The sequence below is a fragment of the Peromyscus maniculatus genome, chromosome 5 (assembly GCF_049852395.1).
Source record: "Peromyscus maniculatus bairdii isolate BWxNUB_F1_BW_parent chromosome 5, HU_Pman_BW_mat_3.1, whole genome shotgun sequence".
Taxonomy (NCBI): domain Eukaryota; kingdom Metazoa; phylum Chordata; class Mammalia; order Rodentia; family Cricetidae; genus Peromyscus; species Peromyscus maniculatus.
The window spans coordinates 38,684,801-38,706,671 of record NC_134856.1 but is presented as its reverse complement, the minus strand read 5'-3'; the positions used below and the strand labels follow the sequence as shown (position 1 = coordinate 38,706,671).

The 21,871-nt window shown below is 45.2% G+C and overlaps 2 protein-coding genes across 10 annotated transcripts in view; one reads left to right on the top strand and one right to left on the bottom strand.

Annotated features, from left to right (window-relative positions):
• Positions 1-83: 83 nt before the first annotated feature.
• Positions 84-21,329, bottom strand: Tsnaxip1 (translin associated factor X interacting protein 1). 9 transcript variants are annotated; one of them, XM_076572099.1, is made up of 17 exons: positions 20,721-20,811; positions 17,458-17,539; positions 16,193-16,413; positions 6,633-6,745; positions 6,358-6,484; positions 5,500-5,593; positions 4,422-4,618; positions 3,939-4,074; positions 2,978-3,147; positions 2,737-2,896; positions 2,530-2,660; positions 2,285-2,410; positions 1,992-2,144; positions 1,757-1,866; positions 808-934; positions 607-713; positions 84-397 (listed from the first exon to the last, which is right to left on the bottom strand). In XM_076572099.1, the coding sequence occupies exons 3-17, from the start codon at positions 16,271-16,273 to the stop codon at positions 154-156; spliced, it is 2,076 nt and encodes a 691-aa protein (XP_076428214.1). In that variant the 5' UTR covers positions 16,274-16,413; positions 17,458-17,539; positions 20,721-20,811; the 3' UTR covers positions 84-153. The 9 variants fall into 9 exon arrangements, with proteins under 9 accessions (XP_076428214.1, XP_006986883.2, XP_076428216.1 ...); XM_006986821.4 differs by lacking the exon at positions 16,193-16,413 and having other exon boundaries at positions 20,721-21,329; XM_076572101.1 differs by lacking the exon at positions 16,193-16,413 and having other exon boundaries at positions 6,358-6,543; positions 20,721-20,839.
• Positions 21,322-21,871, top strand: part of Ranbp10 (RAN binding protein 10) — a 61,418-nt gene continuing 60,868 nt past the window's right edge. The window contains exon 1 of the mRNA XM_006986820.4: positions 21,322-21,602. Coding sequence (XP_006986882.2) covers positions 21,368-21,602 — 235 coding nt within the window. The 5' untranslated portion in view covers positions 21,322-21,367. The remainder of the gene's footprint in view (positions 21,603-21,871) is intronic.

Below are 21,871 nucleotides of genomic sequence, written 5' to 3'. Positions count from 1 at the left end.
CCTTTTGGTGCATGTCTTAGGGTCTGCCCAGATCCTCTTACCCCATACCCCAACACTTGACTTTCCAGCCAGCCTGGAAGATATAAATTTAGATAAATAATTTTATACTGGAAGTTTAGCAACACTGGAGTACTTAAGTTCCCCATGAGGTCTCTAGCTTGTTGGCTCTGGCTCTCCTCGCGGTCCTACACGCTTGATGTCTGCTATCTGAAGCCGTTCAATCGCAGTCTCGAGTTTTACTACAATTTCCTCCTGCTTCTCATCATCCTCCAAGGGCAGTTCTGCCACAGGGAGCTGGAAGGCCTGGCTCAGGTAGGTGCTCAGCGTCTGCTTGTCCAGGCTGGGATCGATGTTCATCAGGGCCCCACGCATCTTCAGTAGGTTCACCTCATCGGAGCTGCCCCACAGGGAAAGAAAGACAGGTTTAGAGGCTTGAGCCCTTCTCTTTGGACTCTGACTGTGAGGTACCCACTTTTCTGTCCGGTTTGAGTAGTTTATAGTACCCAGCATCGTGCCCATTGCATAGGGAGACTCTGGCACCCGAGATGCTATCTGACAGGGACTTGCCAATGGCTGGGCAGGACTCTGGGGCCCGGGGTCACTCACAGCTCTAGGTCCAGATCCTGCTTCAGTTCTTGTAAGTATGCCTCCTTCTCACTGTCGTACTGTTCCCGCAGCTTTTGCACAAACGGCTCACTCTGACCCTCCTCATCCTGGAGTGGGATGAGGGAGAAGGCAGGGTGAGGCCATATTGACTGTAGTTTAAGCACCAGGGAAGGGAGTGGCAAGTTATGTGTCTCCACCCACCTCAGTAAACAATATTCGGTAGCTGAACACTTCTGTACTGCTGTTGTCTGGACCCCAGCCTGCTGCCTCCATTAGCTCCTGAATTTGTTCTTCCTTCTTGAGAGGAAAGGCATTCTTGAGGATGTTGCTATAGGAAGATAAGAATTCCAACAGGGCCTGACTGATTGAGGCTGTCTAACTGGGCCATCCCCACTAGTATTTCCACAGGCATTTATTTATATCTTATGTATGAGGGTTTTTCCTGGAGCTGAGGACCGAACCCAGGGCCTTGCACTTGCTAGGCAAGTGCTCTACCACTGAGCTAAATCCTCAACCCTGAGTATGAGTTGTTTATGTATTTACGTATGAATATATACCTGCATGCTAGAAGAGGGCATCATATCCTGTTATAGATGGCTGTGAGCCACCATGTGGTTGCTGGGAACTGAACTCGGGACCTCTGGAAGAGCAGCCAGTGCTCTTAACCTCTGAGCCATCTCTCCAGCCCTCCACAGGTTTTTTGTTTTTGGAGTCTTTGAACTCAGTGATCCTCTGGGCTTAGTCTCCCAAACTTTTTTTGTTTTGCCTTTTTTTTTTAAATTGGTTTTTTGAGAAAGGGTCTTTCTATGTCAATCTGGTTGGCCTGAAACTCACTCTGTAGACCAGCCTGGCCTCGAAATTACAGAGATCCTCCAGCCTCTGCCTCCCAAGTGCTGGAATTAAAGGCCTACACTACCATGCCTGGCATGTTTTGAACAATTTTGTTCTAGGCTGGCCTAGAATTAAATGACTTCCCTGCTTTTATCTCTCAAGTGCTAGAATTCCAGGCATGTCCCACCATAGCCAGTGAGGACAGGAGATTTTGAGGCTGTGGCCCTTCCTGTGAGGCTCCCCCTTTTCCTGCATACCTGAGAACCTGACCAGCCAAGATAATGGAGTAGAGTTTGAAGTGGCCTGACTGGCCTCTTACCAGAATTGCTCCATGGATATTAACCCCTCATTCTGAGTGTCAGCATTTGCCATCTCCTTCTGCAGATGGGACAGTGTCTCCATTTGGTTGACATATACACTCTCCAGCTTCTACAACGAGGGGAGCAGTTACTAATATGCTGCTTACTAGAGTGAAGGGACAGAGCCATTGTGCTGGGGACAAAAGCCATTTCTACTTGGCTAGGGTAACCGGTAGGGCCTAGGCCAAAGCTCACCTTGCCTATCAAGACTGCATAGAACTGACTCATGATCTCATTGGAGTGAAAGAGCTTGATACTTTCAAAAATGGTGTAAGCCCAGGCTATGGCATCATTGGTCCCAAAGCGACGCTCCAGAAAGTTGAAGAAGAAATCTGGGAATGACTCTTTCTGTAGGGTGAGAATATTTGGTTAGTATGTCCTGGGCTTGCTTAGCCCCCACCCTGCTCCCTACCACCTTGAGGGAACTCCTTAAAGGACCCTGAATCTGAAGGCTACACAGAGGCAATTTATAACCCGTGAGAGCTGACCTGCTCCTCTGCAATACGTTCCTTCCAGGCATCTACAAGAAGATTTACCACCTCCTTCTTGCTCGGCTTCTTGTTCTCCACAGGGCCATCAAACCGAAGGAAAGCAGGGACAGATTCCCCAAAGCCCTGAAAAGTGGGTGTCAGCTCACAACTGGACCCTTCTGTTGCCCTGTGTCTACACAAGAAAGAGCCCCAGATAGTTCCCCCATAATCTTAAGGGACCTCTGGCTCAGGGATTCTCTTACCAGACCAGGGAAGAAGTCTTTCTCCCGAAGCAGACCACTGCCAATCTCCTCCAGCAACACATCCACCAGCTGGTCACTGTTCTTTCCTTCGGCCAGCATTAGCCAGCGTTCTGCACCCCCTGATATGATGCCTGCCGGTGGGGAGAGGAAGCTAGAACCCAGGCCATGTCCTTCAGCAGGCCCTGGGGCCCTTGCAACCATCGTTACCTTCGCATTTGGTCCAGTCAGGTCGAGGGGTGGAGGTGCGATGGATCTCCTCTAGCTCATGATGGAACTGGTCCCGCTCCTTCAGTGTGGTCATGTGCAACTGCAGCAGTAACTCGTGTTCCTTTCGGACCTCTTCATAGTCAGCTCTCAGACTTTCCAGCTATAGGCAAAGTGATTGGTCCTAGCTACCCACTTGCCTGACCATACCCTACCATATCAAACCCTACCTGCCCACCAGCACCTGCTCTTGAAGTTCCATGTTGATCTTCTCCTGCCTTTCAAAGTCTCTCCTGGGTACCACATCTCCAAAGTTGGCTTTCATGGTGTTGAGTTCCATCTGAGTGCGGGTCAGGTCTTGTCGAGTCATCTTCAGTGCCAGCGTTAGCTTCACAGGATCCTCTCCCCAAACACCTGCCAGGGGCCCACCAGTCTGTCATCTTGGCTCTGGGGTTTGTACCCAGGGTTGGGTTAAATAGTGCTTGGGGCATGCTCTCTGTATGAGTAGACTGGCTCCCACAGGCTCATATGTTTGAACACTTGGTCCCCAGTTGGTGAAACTGTTTGAGAAGGATTAAGAGGTGTGGCCTTGGAGGAGGTGCATCACTGGGGGCAGCCTTGAGTTTCAAAAGACTCAAGGCTCACTGCCATTCCCACTGTGTTCTCTGCTTCCCGATTATGAATCCATGTGTGAACTATCCGCTGCTGCTCTATACCATGCTTGCCTGTCTACTGCTAGCGCTCCCTGCCACGATGATAGACTAATATCCTTTTGGAACACTAAGAGCCAAAGAAATTCTTCTAGCTGAGCGGTGGTGTCCCACACCTTTAATCCCAGCACTTGGAAGGCAGAGGCAGTTGGATCTCTGAGTTCGAGGCCAGACTGGTCTACAGAGTCCAGGATGGCCAGGACTACAGAGAAAAACCTGTCTCAAAAAGCCAAAAAAGAAAAAGAGAGAGAGAGAAATCCATCCTTCTATAAGTTGCCTTAGTCACTGTTTCATCATTAATGTACCTTCTCTGCTTGGGATTCTTTGGGTTTACAGCCTCTCTACCTTAAGTAGAGAAGCCCAGGGCATGTGGTACCAGGCTTCACTTGCCCACAGTCTCAGCTTCCAGCAGTGTTAAAGTAAAAAAGATACTAGGAATGTAAATGGTGACTGAGAGACTTCAGGACCTCGGGAGAGAAACCCGGCTTGGATTACCTGGGGACTGGGCTAGTGACATGTCTTCTCGCTGGTATCGCAGCTCATTCAGGTCCCCAATAAGAATCTTGCGGGCATCTCGCTCGGTAAGGTAGCGAAGGTATTCCTCAGCCAAGCTCTTCCTCAGTTTAGTCACCTGCAGGGGTGAAGCAGGAGGGATATGACAGTGACTCTTGGTCACCACAGGGCTGTGATTGCTGCTTAGTAGTCCCTGGGTTTAGGAAAAGGACAGTGGTCATGCCTGAGAACCTAGCAAGAAGCCCATGCTTCGACCCATGGAGAGTTTGCTGGCACTTGGAGCCACGCTGGAGTCTATGCTGAGCACTGCAGCAGGGCACAGTAAGATAGCTCAGGGGCTCTTGGGGTGGTGATGGCCCTCCATTCAGGCAGATAGGGATAGCCTCAGTACTCATGAACACACAAGGCTACAGGTACAGCAGGAACTTGGGGACCTTGGCAGCATTACCACCTCCATTCATTCACCTCACTCTGCAAGGAGATCTTCTCTTCATTCTTTTTATCAATGAGTTTTAGCAAATTCATCTTCTCTTTCTTGAGCAAGGAGATTTCATACTTCTCCTCAGCCCTCATGGCCAGGATCCTCTCACTGCAGTCCTCGTTCATACTGACGATCTTGGCCTTCAGGGGCTCCAGGGACCGAATTTTCTCCCTTTGGTGGGCTAAGCAAAGACAGGTGCGCTGGGGGGTAGCGCACACACCTCTAATCCCAGCACTCAGGAGGCAGAGGCCAGGAGGATCTCTGAATGTGAGGCCAGCCTGGTCTACAACTGGAGCTCCAGTACAGCCAGGGCTACATAGAGAGACCCTCTCTCAAAAAAACAAATTAAAAAAAGACAATAAAATAAAAAATAAAAAAGCCCTTTGGGGGGCCACAGAGAATAAACAGCCAGGAGTCACAGATCCTAAGGTCACTGGGTGTTTTGCCTACATACGTGTCTGTGAGACCTGTGTGTGCCTGGTACCTGCAGAGACCGGAAGAGGAGGTCAGATCCCCTGGAAATGGAGTTACAGATGTTTGTTAACGAGCATGTGGATGCTGCAGTTTAAACCCAGGTCCTCTGGAAGGACAGCTACTGCTGGCCTCTTAACTGCTGAGCCATCTTTCCAGTGCCTCTCCACACTCTCTCTTCACACACTTGGTTTTAAAGGAGGGTAGGGGTGGGGACAGAGGCCCATGGTAGAATGCTTGTCCATTATGTGAGACACTAGGTTCAATCTCCAACCATGCAAAAGGACAAACAGACCAGGGGCTGAGTCATGTTGAGGGGTAGGATCTCTCCCCTGGAGAGGCTTAGGAACGTGGATTCTGTAGCTGTAACCTGCTTAGCACTTTCTGAGCAGGCGAGGGAGCCTCCTAGAAAGGCCTTCCTTTCCTGGGATTCCTTCTATTTACTACAGATTGCCTCACTGTCCTGCTAAAGGGTATGGTTGAGGCATGCAAAAAGTGACCTAAAGATCAGTTAGTAGTAGAGAATCAAAGTCAGAATAGGATACTCTGTATTCATTCCAACTGGGGCCCAGAAGGGGGCTGCAGTCTTACCCAGCATCACCTCATATGCATTCTTGATGGAGGATAACAATGGCTTGTATGTCTTGAAATCCTCTATGAAGAACTCAAAGATCTCCCTGTAAGGCTGGCATAAAAAAGGAACCTATCATTTCCTGGCCTGTACCCCCCACCCTCAGTGGGCTCAAAACTGTTTCCATATGAGACTGCTAGTAACCTGTGTCTGGCCAGGCACCACCCAAGTCTTAGTACCATGCGGCTGGAGAGGAGGGACAGGTATAAAGGCCTTCCCTGGTGCTAACTCTGAGGCTTAGCAACCCACCACTGTGGGCCAGATATGCCATTCTGCCCAAGCTGACTCTGGCTGTCCAGGCAGTCAGCTTCTTGCCTACCAGATCCTGTACCCACTAGGCTCTCACTTGTAGCCCCTCTTATATCAAAGACCTGTGGGAACAGGACATTGAAGATTCTGGCTTCATGTTCTGAACTCACAGCGGAAGAGAATATTCTTTCCAACTTAGATTCAGAAAGATTGTATGTGGGATATGTGTGAATGTGTGCCCAAAGCCTGGCACATGGTCAGCACTCAGTAATGCTTCAGTCATATCTAGGTCAGAAGTCGGAGATTCCTTTTCATTATTACTGAGTCCCTTTCTAATGTGTACCAGAGTCTGAACTGCGTCTAGACTGACCATTCTCTGTTTCTGGGCTAGCTCCTCAAGCTTCTAGTTGTTGCCACCAGGCCAGAGGCTCTGTCATAGGACATTCCTTTTTCCAAAGAGGAATAGTTAGAAGACAGAGGGGCCACTTCCCCTGTGAAGGCCTGCGTTACTCAGTTCTGGTGCACGCAGTTTCTTTCCACCCTTGACGTGTTTGGTCTGTGGCTCTGACCTGCAGCCTCAGCTCTTGTGCAGAGTCCGTGCCCAGGTCCAGCAGGAGGAGCTCCTTGCGCAGGTAGTTCTCCAGTTGCTCCAGGTACCTGGGCTTGGAAGCGCCCAGGGGCTGCTGCTGCCAGCTACTGCAGAGGATGGTGGGCTGAGATGTCACCAACACCCCATGGATCCTCGTACTCTTGGCCTGGGGCCACAAACTCCACTAAGCTATATGTCCTGGACCAATACCTAACCTAGGCCAGCCCATCCCCCGTCAGGCCGGCCCTGGCTTACTTGGCTCTTTTCCGGTAGTCCTCTGAACAGGGCTTTCGTTTATGCAGAATCGTCTGGCCACTGGTGTACGTCGGCCATGGGGACAGGTGGCCACCCATGGATAACTGCAAGGGCTTAAGGGAGGGACAGCTGAGGTTACTATGGCAACATTACTCCCCCTTCCCTTTTCTGGTATTGTTGAGGACAAGACAGAACGACCTCACATGTTAAGGACTGTACTACTGAGCTGTATTCACAGCCTCTATCCTCTCTGATCTTCTGCATCCCTCCACCCACATACCCCTGACACACACACACTTTTGCTATATGGCCTATGCTAGCCTTACACTTGAGACCTTCTTTCCTCCAGCTCCTCTATGCTGCTGGGATCACAGGTATGTGTCAGCATACCCAGCTACACAAACATCTTTAGTATGGTCCATAATTAAGACTGTGGTCTTTTGGTTATAGACAGTTAGGATTAAATCTCGAATCTTCCTTACTAGCAGTGTGACCACAGGCTTAACTGCTCTGAGCCTCCGTCTTTTCATTTACAAAGTAGGGATAATAGTAGTCACCATTCCAATGCACTGAGGCAAGGATGCCATGAGAAAATATAGTGTGTAGTTTATACACTGTGGTGCCTGCTAGGAACCCAGCAAATGTGAGTTATACTCTTCTGTAGTGAGTCAGAGAACATGGACTGCCTGTACTATGACAAACAAATGCAAATCCTGAAAAGCCTCAGTCTCTGCCTTTTGGCACAGTAGAGCTAAAGAGACAAGAGAGGAGGGTAAGTCCAGGCTAATGCCTAGATGGACAAGACAGACAGGACTACAGATAAACAAATGGAGCCTGCAAGGTGATTGGGTTGCATCCCTTGGGGAAGGGAGAAGTAGGTAAGGGTACCTGATGAATGGGACTTCATTTTGAACCATTAGCTGATACATGTGGTAGGAAATAGTATGTATGGGTTTATTTATTTATTTATTTATTTATTTATTTATTTATTTTTTTGGTTTTTTCGAGACAGGGTTTCTCTGTGTAGCTTTGCGCCTTTCCTGGAACTCACTTGGTAGCCCAGGCTGGCCTCGAACTCACAAAGATCCGCCTGCCTCTGCCTCCCGAGTGCTGGGATTAAAGGCGTGCGCCACCACCGCCCGGCTTTATTTTTTTTTCTTAAATATTTTCATGAAATACAGCATAAAAATATGATAATTTGATCCAGTCAATCCTACTTTTAGAATTTTATAAATTTGGTCCTTTATTTGTTCTTCAGCATTTTGGAGTCCATTGTAGTCGATCACTGCTGAAATCTAGAGACACAAGGAAAGCTGGGGACAGTTGGAGTAAGGTAACAAGTGAATTGGTGGTCACAAGTCAGCATGAAGTGACTGAAACCAGTGAAAGTTATAAAAGGGCAGGAAGTGCTGACTGGGTTGTGTTGGGGAGGCTGAGCATCTCAGAGTAAGATGATTGTGTAGCGTAGTTCAAATGAGAGCATGAAAGAAGCTGCAGTCACTTGGAGAGAGAGTGTGGTGGGGAAGGTATAAAGCCTGTTTGGGCAGCACCAACAGCTCAAGGATATGGCTTTTCAAGAGTTACGAGTAAGGAGCTGATACCCTGTGGGAGTAGGGTACCTGAAGCTCCCGTTAAAGAGGCCTGAGGTAAGGAGTCCAGTCAGCTGGTACAGAAGGAGACAAATGAATCAGAAACAACATTGTTACACACAGGGTGATACCCAACGTATACTTTGAGTTGTGGAAACAAATTTAAATTCCCAAGTATCTAAAAACAGAAAATTGTTATATAGGCATGAAATGTTTTCAAAGAGGCTTAATATAAAATTTGGGAATAAGCATGACAAGTCAACTAAAAGAGGAGAAAACCTGCCAGGTGGTGGTGACACATTTAATCCCAGCACTCAGGAGGCAGAGACAGGCAGATCTCTGTGGGTTCGAGGCCAGGCTGCTCTACAGATTAACTTCTAGGACAGCCTAGGCTACACAGAGAAACCCTGTCTCAAAAAAAAAAAAAAAAAAAAAAAAGCAGAAAGTCCAAAAGGCTATTCATGACTATTACTCTCTATGTGACAGGAACATGGGTGATTATTTTTTTATAAGTGTATTTTTCAAAAATTTCTACAACAAGCATAAGTCATCTTCAATTTGAAAAGAATATTGAGGGCTGGGGATGTAGTTCAGCTGTTAAATGCCCGTCTAAGGCAGATCTCTGTGAGCTCAAGGTCAGCCTAGTCTACATAGTGAGTTTGAGGATAGCCAGAGCTATACAATGAGACCCTGTCTTGAAAAACAAAAAACAAACAAACAAACAAACAAAAAGCTTGCATAGCATGCATCTGCCAAGCACTGTATAGTGTTGGTGCCTGCCTGTAATCCTAGCACTGTGTATAATTCTGCATTTAGGTTATGGAGACATAAGCATCAGTAGTTCATGATTATCCTCCACTAGATAGTGAGTTCTAGGGCAGCCTGGATCCTGTTTCCAAAAAAAAAAAAAAAAAAAAGCTCAGCCTGGGCACATGCCTTTAATCCCAGCCCTCAGGAGGTGGAACCCTGAGTTCTGGAACAGGCTGGTCTATATATCCAAGGCTACATAGAGACCTGTCTCAAAAAACAAAAGCAGCCCAGCTGTGGTGGTGCACAACTTTAATCCCGGCACTCGGGAGGCAGAAGCAGGCGGATCTCTATGAGTTTGAAGCCAGCCTGGTCTACAGACTGGAATCCAGGACAGCCAGGGCTGTGACATAGAGAAACCCTGTCTCAAAAACAAAACAAAACAGAACAAAAACAAATAAAACAAAAAGTATCTTGTGACTCATGCATGTAATCCCAGCACTCAAGGATCAAAAGTTTGAGATCAGACTGGAATACATTGTTTTAAATATTAGTTTAAGATGTGTTACATTTGTTTATGCTACAGAATATTTGTTTAATGATGCAAAGATGTGTTGCATTCTTTCATGTTTCATTTGTTTAACTCTGTAAAGCTGTGTTATTTTCCCTGTCTAAAACACACCTGATTGATCTAATAAAGAGCTGAATGGCCAATAGCTAGGCAGGAGAGAGAAACAGGTGGGGCTGGCAGGCAAAGAAATAAGTAGGAGGAGAAATCTAGGGAAGAGCAAGTAGTAAGAAAAGGAGAAGAGCTGGGCGGTGGTGGTGCACGCTTTTAATCGCAGCACTCGGGAGGCAGAGCCAGGTGGATCTCTGTGAGTTCGAGGCCAGCCTGATCTACAGAGCGAGATCCAGGAAAGGCATCAAAACTACACAGAGAAACCCTGTCTCGAAAAACCAAAAAAAAAAAAAAGAAAGAAAGAAAGAAAGAAAAGGAGGAGAGGAAGATACCAGCCAGCCATGGAGTAAGAAAGATATATAGAATAAAAGCAAAAAGCCCAGAGGCAAAATGTAGTTAAAGAGAAATGGGATTACTTAAGTTAGAAAAGCTGGTTAGAAACAAGTCAAGCTAAGACCAGGCATTTACAAATAAAAACAAGTCTCAGTGTATTTATTTGGGATCTGGGTGGCAGGCTCCCAAAGTGGGGAAAAAAACCCAACTACATTGGCACCCAATGTGAGGCTGAAATATCCATCTAGGGCCTGAGAAAGCTTGTCTTGGCTCCTGAACATTACCAATAACAACTTGTAATCAACCACCAAAACAATGACAAATATCCATAGCTTATTGAATGACCAAAAACCACCCACCCCACCTCTTGGGAATGTGGTCATCATGTTCTTAAATTTACTTCCTGCTGTCTGGGGGTGACAGCATTTTTAGGGGATCCTGAAAAGAAAAATTTTGCGTTAATTGTCTAGTCCTGGGAGAGGTAGCTGTATCACTTGTTGTCCAGTCTCTGCATAAAGGGAAAAGTGCAGAGGCTTATCTCAAGTCCTGGCTAGAGTAGTCTGTGAGGCTGGATCATCTCAGCTAGCCATCTTGAAATTGTCCTGAGCAGTTTGTAGTCCAAAACTGATCTTTGGGTGGTATTTGTCATCTTAATGGCTTTATCATAGTCCTGATGGAATCATCATTGTGGGGTCCCATTATATTTTTGGAGACTTCAGAGATCACATTAGGTCAGATTACTCTTTTTCTTGGTAATTTTTTCCAGGTAGTTTTCTCTTCTTTGGATGCTTATTTGTCCAAAATTCTTTAAACTCTTCAAGTTGGTTGTTTTTATTTTCCTGAAAATACAAAAACAAAACCTTTCCCCAACCCTAACTTTGGGGAGTTTCCAAATCTAATCTTTATCAATTTTGATTTATGGTTTTCTCCTTAAATTTTTGTTCTATTTTCTAAAGGTGTTTTATCATCCAGAGAAGTATGGTTTCTTACAATAGTCATTAAGTTCTTTAATTGCTCTAGGAAGGAGTTTACTCCACAATGACAGGAAAGGACAGAATGAAATTTGACATGGGGGCCTTCAAGAAGCCCCTTGTGGCATTTCCAATGGCAAAGGCAAGGGATTACCTTGTCTGTCCCTTGTTGATCTACATTTGTTAGTCCAATGTCTGCCTTTGCCAAGCCTTCTGCATAATCTAGAAGGGAGGGGCATTCTGTTGCAATTATTCCTTGGAAAAAAAACATTGTTCTAGAAACGTCCTGTTTACAGTCCCCTTTTTGGTGGCCTTGTGTGGTGTTATTTTAATTGTGCTGAAATGTGATTTTATTTTTATGTTAATAAATAAAATTTGCCTGGAGATCAGAGGTCATTAGTGAGCCAGGAACAGAAGTCAGGTGGTGGTAGCCCACGCCCTTAATTCCGATCACATGGTAGGCAAAGTCTCTGTGGGTTCAAGGACATAGCCAAGTATGGTGACAGAACCTTTAATCCTAGTACCAACCATAGAGACCTGGAGGTCTGTATAGACAGGCAGTGACAAGGAAGTCATGTGGTTGGGTTTAGAGCCAATGAGAAGGCAGAACAGAAAGGAAATAAAAAGATAAGTCAGATAGGAAGAAATGGTCTCTCAGGGGAAGGACTGCAGTGAGTGGTAAGATAAGGTAGTCTTGGCTTTTTGCTAGTGCTCTGATCTCTTGGGCTTTTAACTCTGTATTTGGCTCTGTGTTTCTTATTTAATAAGACTGTTTAGAAATTCCTCTACAACCTTGTTTACTGAAATTGAAAAATTTAACATTACTATTTTTCTTCAAACCTCTGGAAATCACCTCTCCTATCCAAGCATCATCATGGTCATGAGATTCAATATTGATTGTATCTTGGATCCATTCCTCCAATGGATCTTGCCTTTAATGGCTTAATTACCCTTTTGCATTGTTCATTAGCATTTTCAAAAGCCAGAGATCCAATTATTATTTATCTAGTTTCTGAATTTGGTATCATTCTATTTACTACCAAAGTCAGTCTTTGTAAGACATCAGTCTTTTGAGCTCTGTATAACTTTAGTAAATCACTTAATTTTCTTTCCTACTTCTTCAATTCTGTCCCAAGCATTCAAGGCTGCTGCTGTGTGGCATAAAGCCAGGGTGTGGTCATCATATAAAGATTGTCTTTGTATATAAGCATAATAGCCCTCTCCAAAAAGTTGTTCTTGGCGAATTTCAATACCTCTAGCCCTACTCCATTGTTCAACAGTCTTATCCTCATCCTTCCACCAGGTCCTCCATTGTAATTGGGGACCAGCCTCCAAAACTGCTGTAACCAAATCTCTCCAGTCTTGAGGGATAATTCTATTACAAGCTGACCATGAGTATAACATCTGCTTCACAAAAATATGCAGTAAAGACAGATCTAGATGGAAAGAAAACCTCCAAACAGGTTACATTGTATTTAACAATGTGTGTCAGCTTAAGAAAGAAAAGAAAAGGGGTATAGACAGTCATATAAAAAGTAAATAGTTTATAAATAATAAATTCTTTAAAGAGAGAAGTAAAGTAATATAAAAATAAAAAATAAGCCACATAGAGATGGGCAGTATACAGGGAGTCTGGATCCTGTGTGTTGCTGTATTGACCTTGAATTTTTTGATTGCTGATAAGCAAATGACAGTTGCTAAGAGACATGGGATTGAAAGAGGGACTGTTGAAATAAACCAGCCTATATACTTAGGAATGCCTTAACTAAAATGGAAGTAAAAAAATATATTTGTCAAATAGAAGTAAAAAATGCTTTGGGGGAAGAGGTTATGCTTTGTTTCCACAAGAAATGAGAGGCTGTGGTTTCCTTCAGGGTTAATATGGATCATATTTGATCGGGAAGACCTCCTGAATCTTGACAGGTGATAAATATTAACAAAGATTATAGCTGGTCTTCCTAGGACTTAGCTATTATCTTAGCTTTCTCAGAAACTCCTAAAGATGTCTTCACCCACAGATAACAGGAAGCAGTCTAGAGAACGATGCCCTCATTCCCAAGAGGTGGGATGGGTGGTTGTTGGTTATTTGGTGGTTTATGAATGTTTGTTATCATTTAGGGAAATATAAGATAATAAAAACAACTATTAACCTCAGATATTTGGTATTGGCATGGATTTTGGTATATTGACACAAATGTAAAGTTATTTTTGTTATACTGTATACATGTTTCTACTCTTGTTTGAGGTATTGTGCTTATGTAGCTCATTTAAAAATGCAATATATAGCCAGGCAGTGGTGGTGCACACCTTTAATACCAGCACTCAGGAAGCAGAGTCAGGTGAATCTCTGTGAGTTTGAGGCCAGCCTGGTCTACAGAGCAAGATCCAAGACAGGTTCCAAAGCTACACAGAGAAACCCTGCCTTGAAAAACAAACAAACAAACAAACAAACAAACAAACAAACAAAAATGCAATGTATAATTAAGAAATGAGGTTAGTAGTTAATCTATAATAATCAAACTTGTAGTCACATTAGGTATATTTTCAAGGTTAAACAGGCATATTTTAGACAAATAGATGATTTTCAAACACTTCAAAGACCTACAGAATATGGCATTTAATCTGTTGAATAATTTAATATTTTTCATGAAAATGAGACACTCCTGGCAGCACCAATTTACTTCATAAAAGGATTATGGGTATCAAAGAAACTCCACATGGAGTTTGCTTTCAATGTGACAAGGCCAGCCATTTGGGCAAGAAACTGCTCTTGCCTTGATTACTCACGGTATGATGTACAGACTGGACAAGTGGGACACAGGAAAAAGACTGTTGAACTTTGTCAAGACAAAGCAGGACCATCCTTTGCGATTCCTGCTTTACAGAAGAGTCTGTCAGATATTCTACGGGACACAGAGGAAAGTGACTGACAAACTGCCAATACAAGGCCAAACAGTCTTTCAAATTTCCTGCTTTACTGAAAAGTATGCCAGATATTATAGGCCTGTGGGCTGAAGATGCTGCAGACGAACTTCGGGTGACTGTCCAGGCAGCCAGATGTCTTTGTTGTTAGGTAATATTACATCCTTTTGGGATCTTTGATGAAGTTAAAGTCTAAATAGAGTTCCCTTAGTTATGGTAGAAAGTAAATTAGGTATAAAACTTTGGAATCACTAAGATAAGACAGATATAGATAATGGAGTATTTTCTCTGAATTTGTTAAATATAAATGGACTGAATATTGTAAATGTAACTCTTACTTGATAACTGTTTTTGTTATAAGTAGTTTTACTATGTTAAAGTTAAAATTTTTCATTTTTATTTAGACAAAAAAGGGGAAATGTTGTGGAATATTAGCTTAAGTTATGTTACATTTGTTTATGCTGTGGAATATTTGTTTAATGATGCAAAGATGTGTTGCATTCTTTCATGTTTCATTTGTTTAACTCTGTGAGGCTGTGTTATTTTGCCTGCCTAGAACACCTGATTGATCTAATAAAGAACTGAATGGCCAATAGCTAGGCAGGAGAGAGAAACAGGTGGGGTTGGCAGGCAGAGAAATTAATAGGAGGAGAAATCTAGGGAAGAGCAAGGAGCAAGGAAAGGAGAACGAGAGGAGGATGCCGGGGTCAGCTACCCAGCCAGCCAGCCAGCCATGGAGTAAGAAGGAATGAAAGATATATACAATAAAGAAAGGCAAAAAGCTCAGAGGCAAAACATAGCTAAAGAGAAATGGGATAATTTCAGTTAGAAAAGCTGGTTAGCAACAAGTCAAGCTAAGGCCAGGCATTCATAAGTAAGAATAAGTCCCAGTGTATTTATTGAGATCTGGGTGGTAGGCCATCAAAGAGTTAAACAAACAAACAAACAACTAGAATACATAGTGAGACTCAGATCAAAATACGTAAGTCATATGGGGCTGGCACACACCTGTAATCTGAGCACTTGGGGGGTGGAGGCAGGAAAACTGGAGTTCAAGGTGATTCACAGAGAATTTGAGCTTGGGCTACATGAGGCCATCTCAGAAAATTTTCTTATTTACTATAAAATAAAGGAAAACGTTCAGGGGGGAGGGGAGGGGTGGGAGTAAGAAGAAACATGCCGTTTTCACGTGGTGGCTCACACCTGTAATGCTAGCTCTGGGCAGGCTAAAGCAGAAAACTACCATGAGTCGGTGGGCCACGTAGCAAGAGTCTGTCTAAACGAATAACAAACTTTTTACACGGTTGGTGGGAGTGGCCTGTAATCCCAGCACTTCACTATCCCAGAAATATCACGAGTTTCAGGCCACTGTGTCAGATTATCCGAAAACAAAATTATGAGGGGAAAAAAAAATCCCAGGAGACACCTGGGCTCAGTCTCGATGAGTTTAGAAAGTGTTTCAAATTTTCAAGTGGACAGTAAATGTGCTCTTTCCGTTTCTTCAGTTGAAGAAATCATAGGCACCTTACTTTGATTTGCATGGGCGAGTGAAAACTCGAAAAACTGGAAGTAGCTGCCTCTCTCCAGCGCTTGTTGCTAGAATGCTGCGGTCCTCCGCGTTCCCCCGCGTTCCCGGCTCTTTGCTTCCCCCTGCAGGTAAAAACCGGAAGTGCCCCACTTCTGGGTTACGGCGGGAGAAACATCCCCCCTGGTGGTTGGTGACCTCACCGTAGGAAAAAACACAAGCGCCGTGACTGCAGGTCTAAACTGAGCTAGGCAGCTGGCAGGCAAGAGGCTGGGGCTGGAATAGAACCGGAGCTGGGGTGGTTCTCAACCAGTGGGTCTCGACCCTTTCACAGATATTTACATTACGATTCACAACAGTAGTAAATTTACAGTTAGGAAGTAGTAAAGAAAATAACTTTATGGTTGGAACACAACTCGAGGAACTGTATTAAAGGATCTCAGGATTAGGAAGGTTGGGAACGACCGCCTCACTGTGGCTTCATTTGTTCTCTACAGGGTTCACATTGCCCTCTTCTCCTTTGATAGGGGCCTGTCCTCGGCAGGTCCCAGCTTCATAAAGTGTAAGGCCTATGTGTTTTCAAATCCTCTCCAAGGAACACATCCACACAATGCCAACACACTGCCCACAGTGTTCCATTGTGAACTAGAGCAGTAAGTTTGCTCAAATGCATATATAGATATATACACACACATATACACATATATACAGTTATGTATATATATATAAATTTTTAAAAATTTGTTTATTTCATGTGTATAAGCATTTTGCCTGTATGTAAGTGCACCACATACGAGATTGAGTCTGCAGAGGTCAGAAGATGGCATCAGCTCTTCCAGAACAGGAGTTACATTTATGAGGCACCATGCAAGCATTAGAAACAGAACCCAGGTCTTCTGCAAAAGTAGCAAGTGCTCTTAACCACTAAGGCATCCACTCTAGCCCCATCAAAGTGGGATGAGGCTTTAGTTCAGTGGCAGCAAGCACTTGCACAGCATGTGAATGATCCAAGGCACTGAAAAAGAGAATCCAAACTAAAACTAAAATACTTAGTAAGGTAATAAGGCAGTGGTCCTTTTGTAGTCCCAGCTGTTCTGGAACTGTCTTCTAAACCAGGCTGGCCGCACAGAGATCTGCCTACCTCTGCCTCCTGAGTGTGAGGATTAAAGGTGTGTGCCACTGCTACCTCCTGGCAAGAAAAGGCTTTGAGAGGGATCTGTCTATTAACCTTGAACTCAAAAGCTTCCTGTTCCAATCTCCTGAGTTCTGGGATTATAGTGTGTGCCACCATACTTAGTTGGCCACATTAATTTTTATACCAATAGTTTCTAAGAAAGGGTGTTAAAGGGATTAAAGGGGTGGTGGCGCACACCTTTGATCTTAGTACTAGGGACGCAGAGGCAGGCTGATCTCTGAGTTAGTGGACAGTCTGGTCTACACAGAGAAACCCTGTCTCGAAAAACCAAAACCAAACCAAACCAAACCAAAAACAAATAAACTTGCAGCAGTTTTCCTCAGCCTTCCAAGTGCTGGAGTTATAGGCATGAGCTGCTCACTCTGCTTGGTCTTTACGAGAGTTGTAAAGAAGAGGAATGAGGAACTCAGAACCAAAACACAACAGAAAAACAAACACTTGTTCATAAGTATTTATGGAACTCAAGTACTGCATCAGACCCAGGGCCATAAAGACAAAAGGGTCCAGTCACAGCACTTACAGGACCTCGGCAGGGGCTGGTGTCACCTTAACTTAGCACTGTGTCCGGTACATGGCAGGTTGGTGAAGAAATGCGGTCCATTCCGGAATGCTGAGTTGGAACGTGAAGGGTGTTAAGGGAAGGGGCTAAGTCTTTTGACCTGGGACAGTCGTGGACAGCTTTTAGATGAGGAGGGACCAGTATGCCCTTCTCCTCCCCTAAAGCCTGGCAAGCCTGGCTTCTGTGAGTGGCCATCTCTGACTGGGAAGAAACCAGTCTGCTGGGTATGTTTGGGGCTGTAGGTAGAAGACAGACAGGTTGTAGAGGCTGACATGTGGGGTTCCAAAAAGAAGAGCATCACTGACCAGTGTTCTTCGTTTCTGAGAGAGCTTTCGTTTCTCAAAGCTCTTGGCTCCTGTAGTCTCTCCTGAAGATTGTGCACGTGTTCTGCATAGAAAGGAAGCTGCGATGGGTGACAGAGCCTGTAGAGGGGAGAGCCCTCCACCTCAGATCCACGGGCATGGCTTTCTCTCCCCCTCCAACTCAGATCCACGGGGCATGGCTTTCTCTCTCCCTCCCCCCTTTTCTTGAGACAGGGTTTCTCTGTGTAACAGCCCTCTGTGAGTTTGAGGCCAGCCTGGTCTATAGAGCAAGTTCCAGGACAGCTAGGGCTACAAAGAGAAACCCTGTCTCGAAACAAACAACCTAAAGAAACAGATCATATACCTCAGTGGCAGGTATGTGTGAAATTCAGGTTCAATATCCAACACTTTTTTTCCCCTCCAGGACAAGGTTTCTCTGTGTAGCCCTGGAATTCACTCTGTAGATCAGGCTGGCCTCAAACTCACTGACATCAGACTGCCTCTGCCTCGCAAGTGCTGGGATTAAAGGCGTGCGCCACCACTTCCTGGCTTCTTGTTGTTTTTAAAAGACACATATTGGAGAGCAACAAGATATAGTGCAACAACTTTATCTGCTCATTGGGTTAAATTAATACCTTCTTCTCATCTCTCAACATCAGTCACTATGTCCTGGATCTTGCTCTATAGACCAGGCTGGCCTTGAACTCACAGAGATCTGCCTGCCTCTGCCTCCCAAGTGCTGGGATTAAAGGTGTGCACCACCACCACCTGGCCCAAATTCTATTTTTTAAAATTTATTCATTTATTTACTTATTTTTGAGATTATTCTCAGTATGTATCCTGGGCTTCCCTGAAACTCATGATAGAGACCAGGCTGGCCTGGTAGTGATCTTATTCCCTTTGTTTCCTGAGCCCTGGAATTACTAGTATAAACCACTGTGCCTGGCTTTGTTTTTTCTTTAATTTTTGAGATAAGGCCATACTATGCCCTTGAACAACTTGTGAACCTCCAGCCTCAGTCTCCTGAGTCATGGAATTACAGGCATGCATGAAATGCCTGGTCAAAAGTCTGTTTTTTGTTTTTTGTTTTTTTCTTTTTGGTTTTTCGAGACAGGGTTTCTCTGTAGCTTTGGAGCCTATCCTGGACTAGCTCTGTAGACCAGGCTGGCCCCGAACTCACAGAGATCCACCTGCCTCTGCTTCCCGAGTGCTGGGATTACAGGCGTGCACTACCACCGCCCGGCCCTGTTTTGTTTTTTTGAGACAGAATTTCTCTGTGTAGTCCTAGCTGGCCTGGAACTTGCTCTGTAGACCAGGCTGGTCTAGAACTCATAGAGATTCACCTGCCTCTGCCTCCTGGAAAATTCTGTTTTTGGTTATACTGTAACCACCATGAAAGGGAAAGTAATTAGGGAAAACTATGTAGATCTCTAGAAATCAGGAGAAACTGCTAAATGGAAATGTTCAGTAGGAGATAGCTGTTAACTTTGGACATAAAAACTAGATTTAAACAAAATGAAAATCAAGCACACCTGGTAGATATGTAACCAAAAAAGATACTTATTATTTTTTATTTATTCATTTTTTTGGTTTTTCAAGACAGGGTTTCTCTGTGTAACAGCCCTGGCTGTTCTGGAACTCACTTTGTAGACCAGGCTTGCCTCGAACTCACAGAGATATACCTGCCTCTGCCTCCCGAGTGCTAGGATTAAAGGTGTGCACCACCACTGCTCAGCGATACTTATTATTTTATTTATTTTTAATTTCTAGCTACTTTTCTTATTGTAAATTTTATTATTTTATGTATATGAGTGTGTCCTGAAGAGGCCAGAAGAGGATATTGGATCCCATGTGGGTACTGGGAATCTCACCTAGAAAGAGCAGCCAGTGTTCTTAACCACCAAGTCATTTCTCTAGACCCTAATATTTTAAAATTATTTTAAAGATTTATTTATTTATTATGTATACAGTATTCTGTCTGTTCCTATCCCTGCAGGCCAGAAGAGGGAACCAGATCTCATTACAGATGGTTGTGAGCCACCATGTGGTTGCTGGAAATTGAACTCCGGACCTCTGGAAGAGTAATTAGTGCTCTTAACCTCTGAGCCATCTCTCCAGCCCTTAAATTTTGTTGTTGTTGTTATTATTATTGTTATTATGGTTTTTGAGACAGGGTTTCTCTGTGAAACAGTCCTGCCTGTTCTGGAACTTGGTCTGTAGACCAGGCTGGCCTCTGCCTCCCTAGTGATGGGAGTAAAAGTGTGCACCACTACAGCCCAGCTTATAAGGGATGCAGTGTGTCACTCCATATAGCTGGAAGAAGAGAACTGTGAATGAATATTTCATATTGCCACCAATTAGCTCATAGAAATTGCATTGTACTTTCTTCCTGTGGAATGAAGATTGAGTTTGTTTCACATTCTTTGTGTTGCTGGGGGATCCAGGACCTGACACATTCTAGCTACAGCCTCAGCCCAATTACATATTTTTCTTCATAGGTAATAAGTTCCCTAGATTATGTTTTGTTGGGCAACAGCTCTTCTTTTCAACCTGCCGTCTGTTTCTTGTAGGCTAATTTGTTTAAGCTCTAGACTAAATCATAGCATTGGCATTTCCTGTCACTGGAGACTTCTGCAGGCTTTAAAAAATTATTATTATTATTATTATTATTATTATTATTATTATTATTATTTTATTTTTGAGAGGGGAATCTCTCCACATAGCCCTGGCTGTTCTGAAACTCACTATTTAGATCAGGCTGGCCTCAAACTCACAGAGATCAGCTTGCTTCAGCCTCCCCAGTGCTTGGATTAAAGGCGTGCACCACCACTCCCGGTCTTTGTAACCCTTTTCTATCAAGGCAGCAGACCCTGAAAGATTAGAGTTGAGATGAAGTCGCCTCCCTTGCCCTTCCTCCAAATACTGGGAATGAGCACAAGGCGGGAAACATTATTTAGACACTGAAAAGCTTCTTATATACAAGAGCTGTAGTGAGGGCTTCACATATAAGACTCTTCGCTTTTCAATCTTTAGCTGAGATCATGTACCTAATGATAAAGTACGCCTGCACTTTCGGCAGTACATAACGTTCTTACTGGAGTCAGTCTCAATTCTATTACAACCTTTTCTGTACCACTGATTCTGTGGCGCTGGAGCCCTAGCCCAAAGAACAGAAACCAACAGATGGTGCAGCGGTCTGGATCAGTGTCAATTCCCACTCTGGAAGTACTCAAGTCCTTCCCGCCCTCAGCCCGGCCAGGTGCTACCTGGGCTTGGAGAAACTCTGGTAACGCGTCCCGGGGCTGGCCATGACTTTGGAGCAGAAACTAGTTCCTTTGCGGTAGTGTACAGTCCGTTGCCATAGAGACCGGCCCCAGCGGCCTCTGCGATGAGGGCGGGGTCACGGCCTCGACACGCCTCCAGCCCCCCCTCCCCTCCCGATGAGCACTCTGGGGAAAGGCCAAATCGTCAAGATAGGCTAGGATCCGGGGACCGGGTGTTCTGAGAACCAGTCAATGCAGCAAGTTTGATATCAGTTATAGAACTGAGGCAGGGGAATAAACTGAGACCGTGGACAAGGGAGGTGAGCTTCGAGGCCTGGCCACTTGGCTGCCCGGGAATGGTAGTTTTCAGTAGCTCCTTGTCTCCGCTGTACGGGCTCGTGGGTGAGCAGGTATGGACTACATCTCCCGAAGTTCTCCAGGAGCCCGCGTTGGCCGGCTTCTAGCGCGCTCTGTCTTGTGGGATATGTAGTCTAATAGCTTGTGAAGCACAGTAGTGTACTAAGAAAGGTTCACGGGCTGGGACTCAGTTTCCCTATGGCCCCGGGATGCTTACAGGCCATTGGCTGAGCACAGCAGATCTGGTTGCACTCCACCCCGCCCCCAGTGACACAATAGCAGCTCCCTCCAAGATGGCGGCGGCGACGGCAGACCCGGGAGCTGGGAACCCGCAGGCTGGGGACTCCTCCGGTGGGGACGCCGGGGGCGGGCTACCGTCACCTGGGGAGCAGGAACTGAGCCGGCGCCTGCAGCGCTTGTACCCTGCAGTTAATCAGCACGAAACGCCGCTGCCGCGATCCTGGAGCCCCAAGGACAAGTACAACTACATCGGCCTCTCCCAGGGAAACCTCCGTGTCCACTACAAAGGTATCAGCGTGTCTGGCCACTGGGAGACAAGTCCAGAGTGTCTGCAGGGAAGCTGTGCCCATCATGTCCCTTTCTTTGCGTGGGCTCTCTGAGTTGGGCCTTAGCTCAGCGGATCGTCCAGAGCAGGGTGGTTTGGCCAGGCCGGGGTTTACCTGCTTCCTTTGCTCTGCCCTGAAAACAGACGACTTTAAGAGAACTACAGTAAATGTCCAAAACCAGTGTTGGACAAGACCTTCCACTTAGGGCCTCCCGTCTTGTCCTGAGCTGCC

Coding starts and splice junctions, on each gene's coding strand:
- Tsnaxip1 (XM_006986821.4), bottom strand. CDS start 20,764: ATGGCCAGCCCCGGGACGCGTTACCAGAGTTTCTCCAAGCCCAG. Junction 5,594..6,357: donor CACAAGAGCTGAGGCTGCAG/GTCAGAGCCACA, acceptor TTTTTATGCCAG/CCTTACAGGGAGATCTTTGA. Junction 4,075..4,421: donor AGATCTCCTTGCAGAGTGAG/GTGAATGAATGG, acceptor TCACCCCTGCAG/GTGACTAAACTGAGGAAGAG.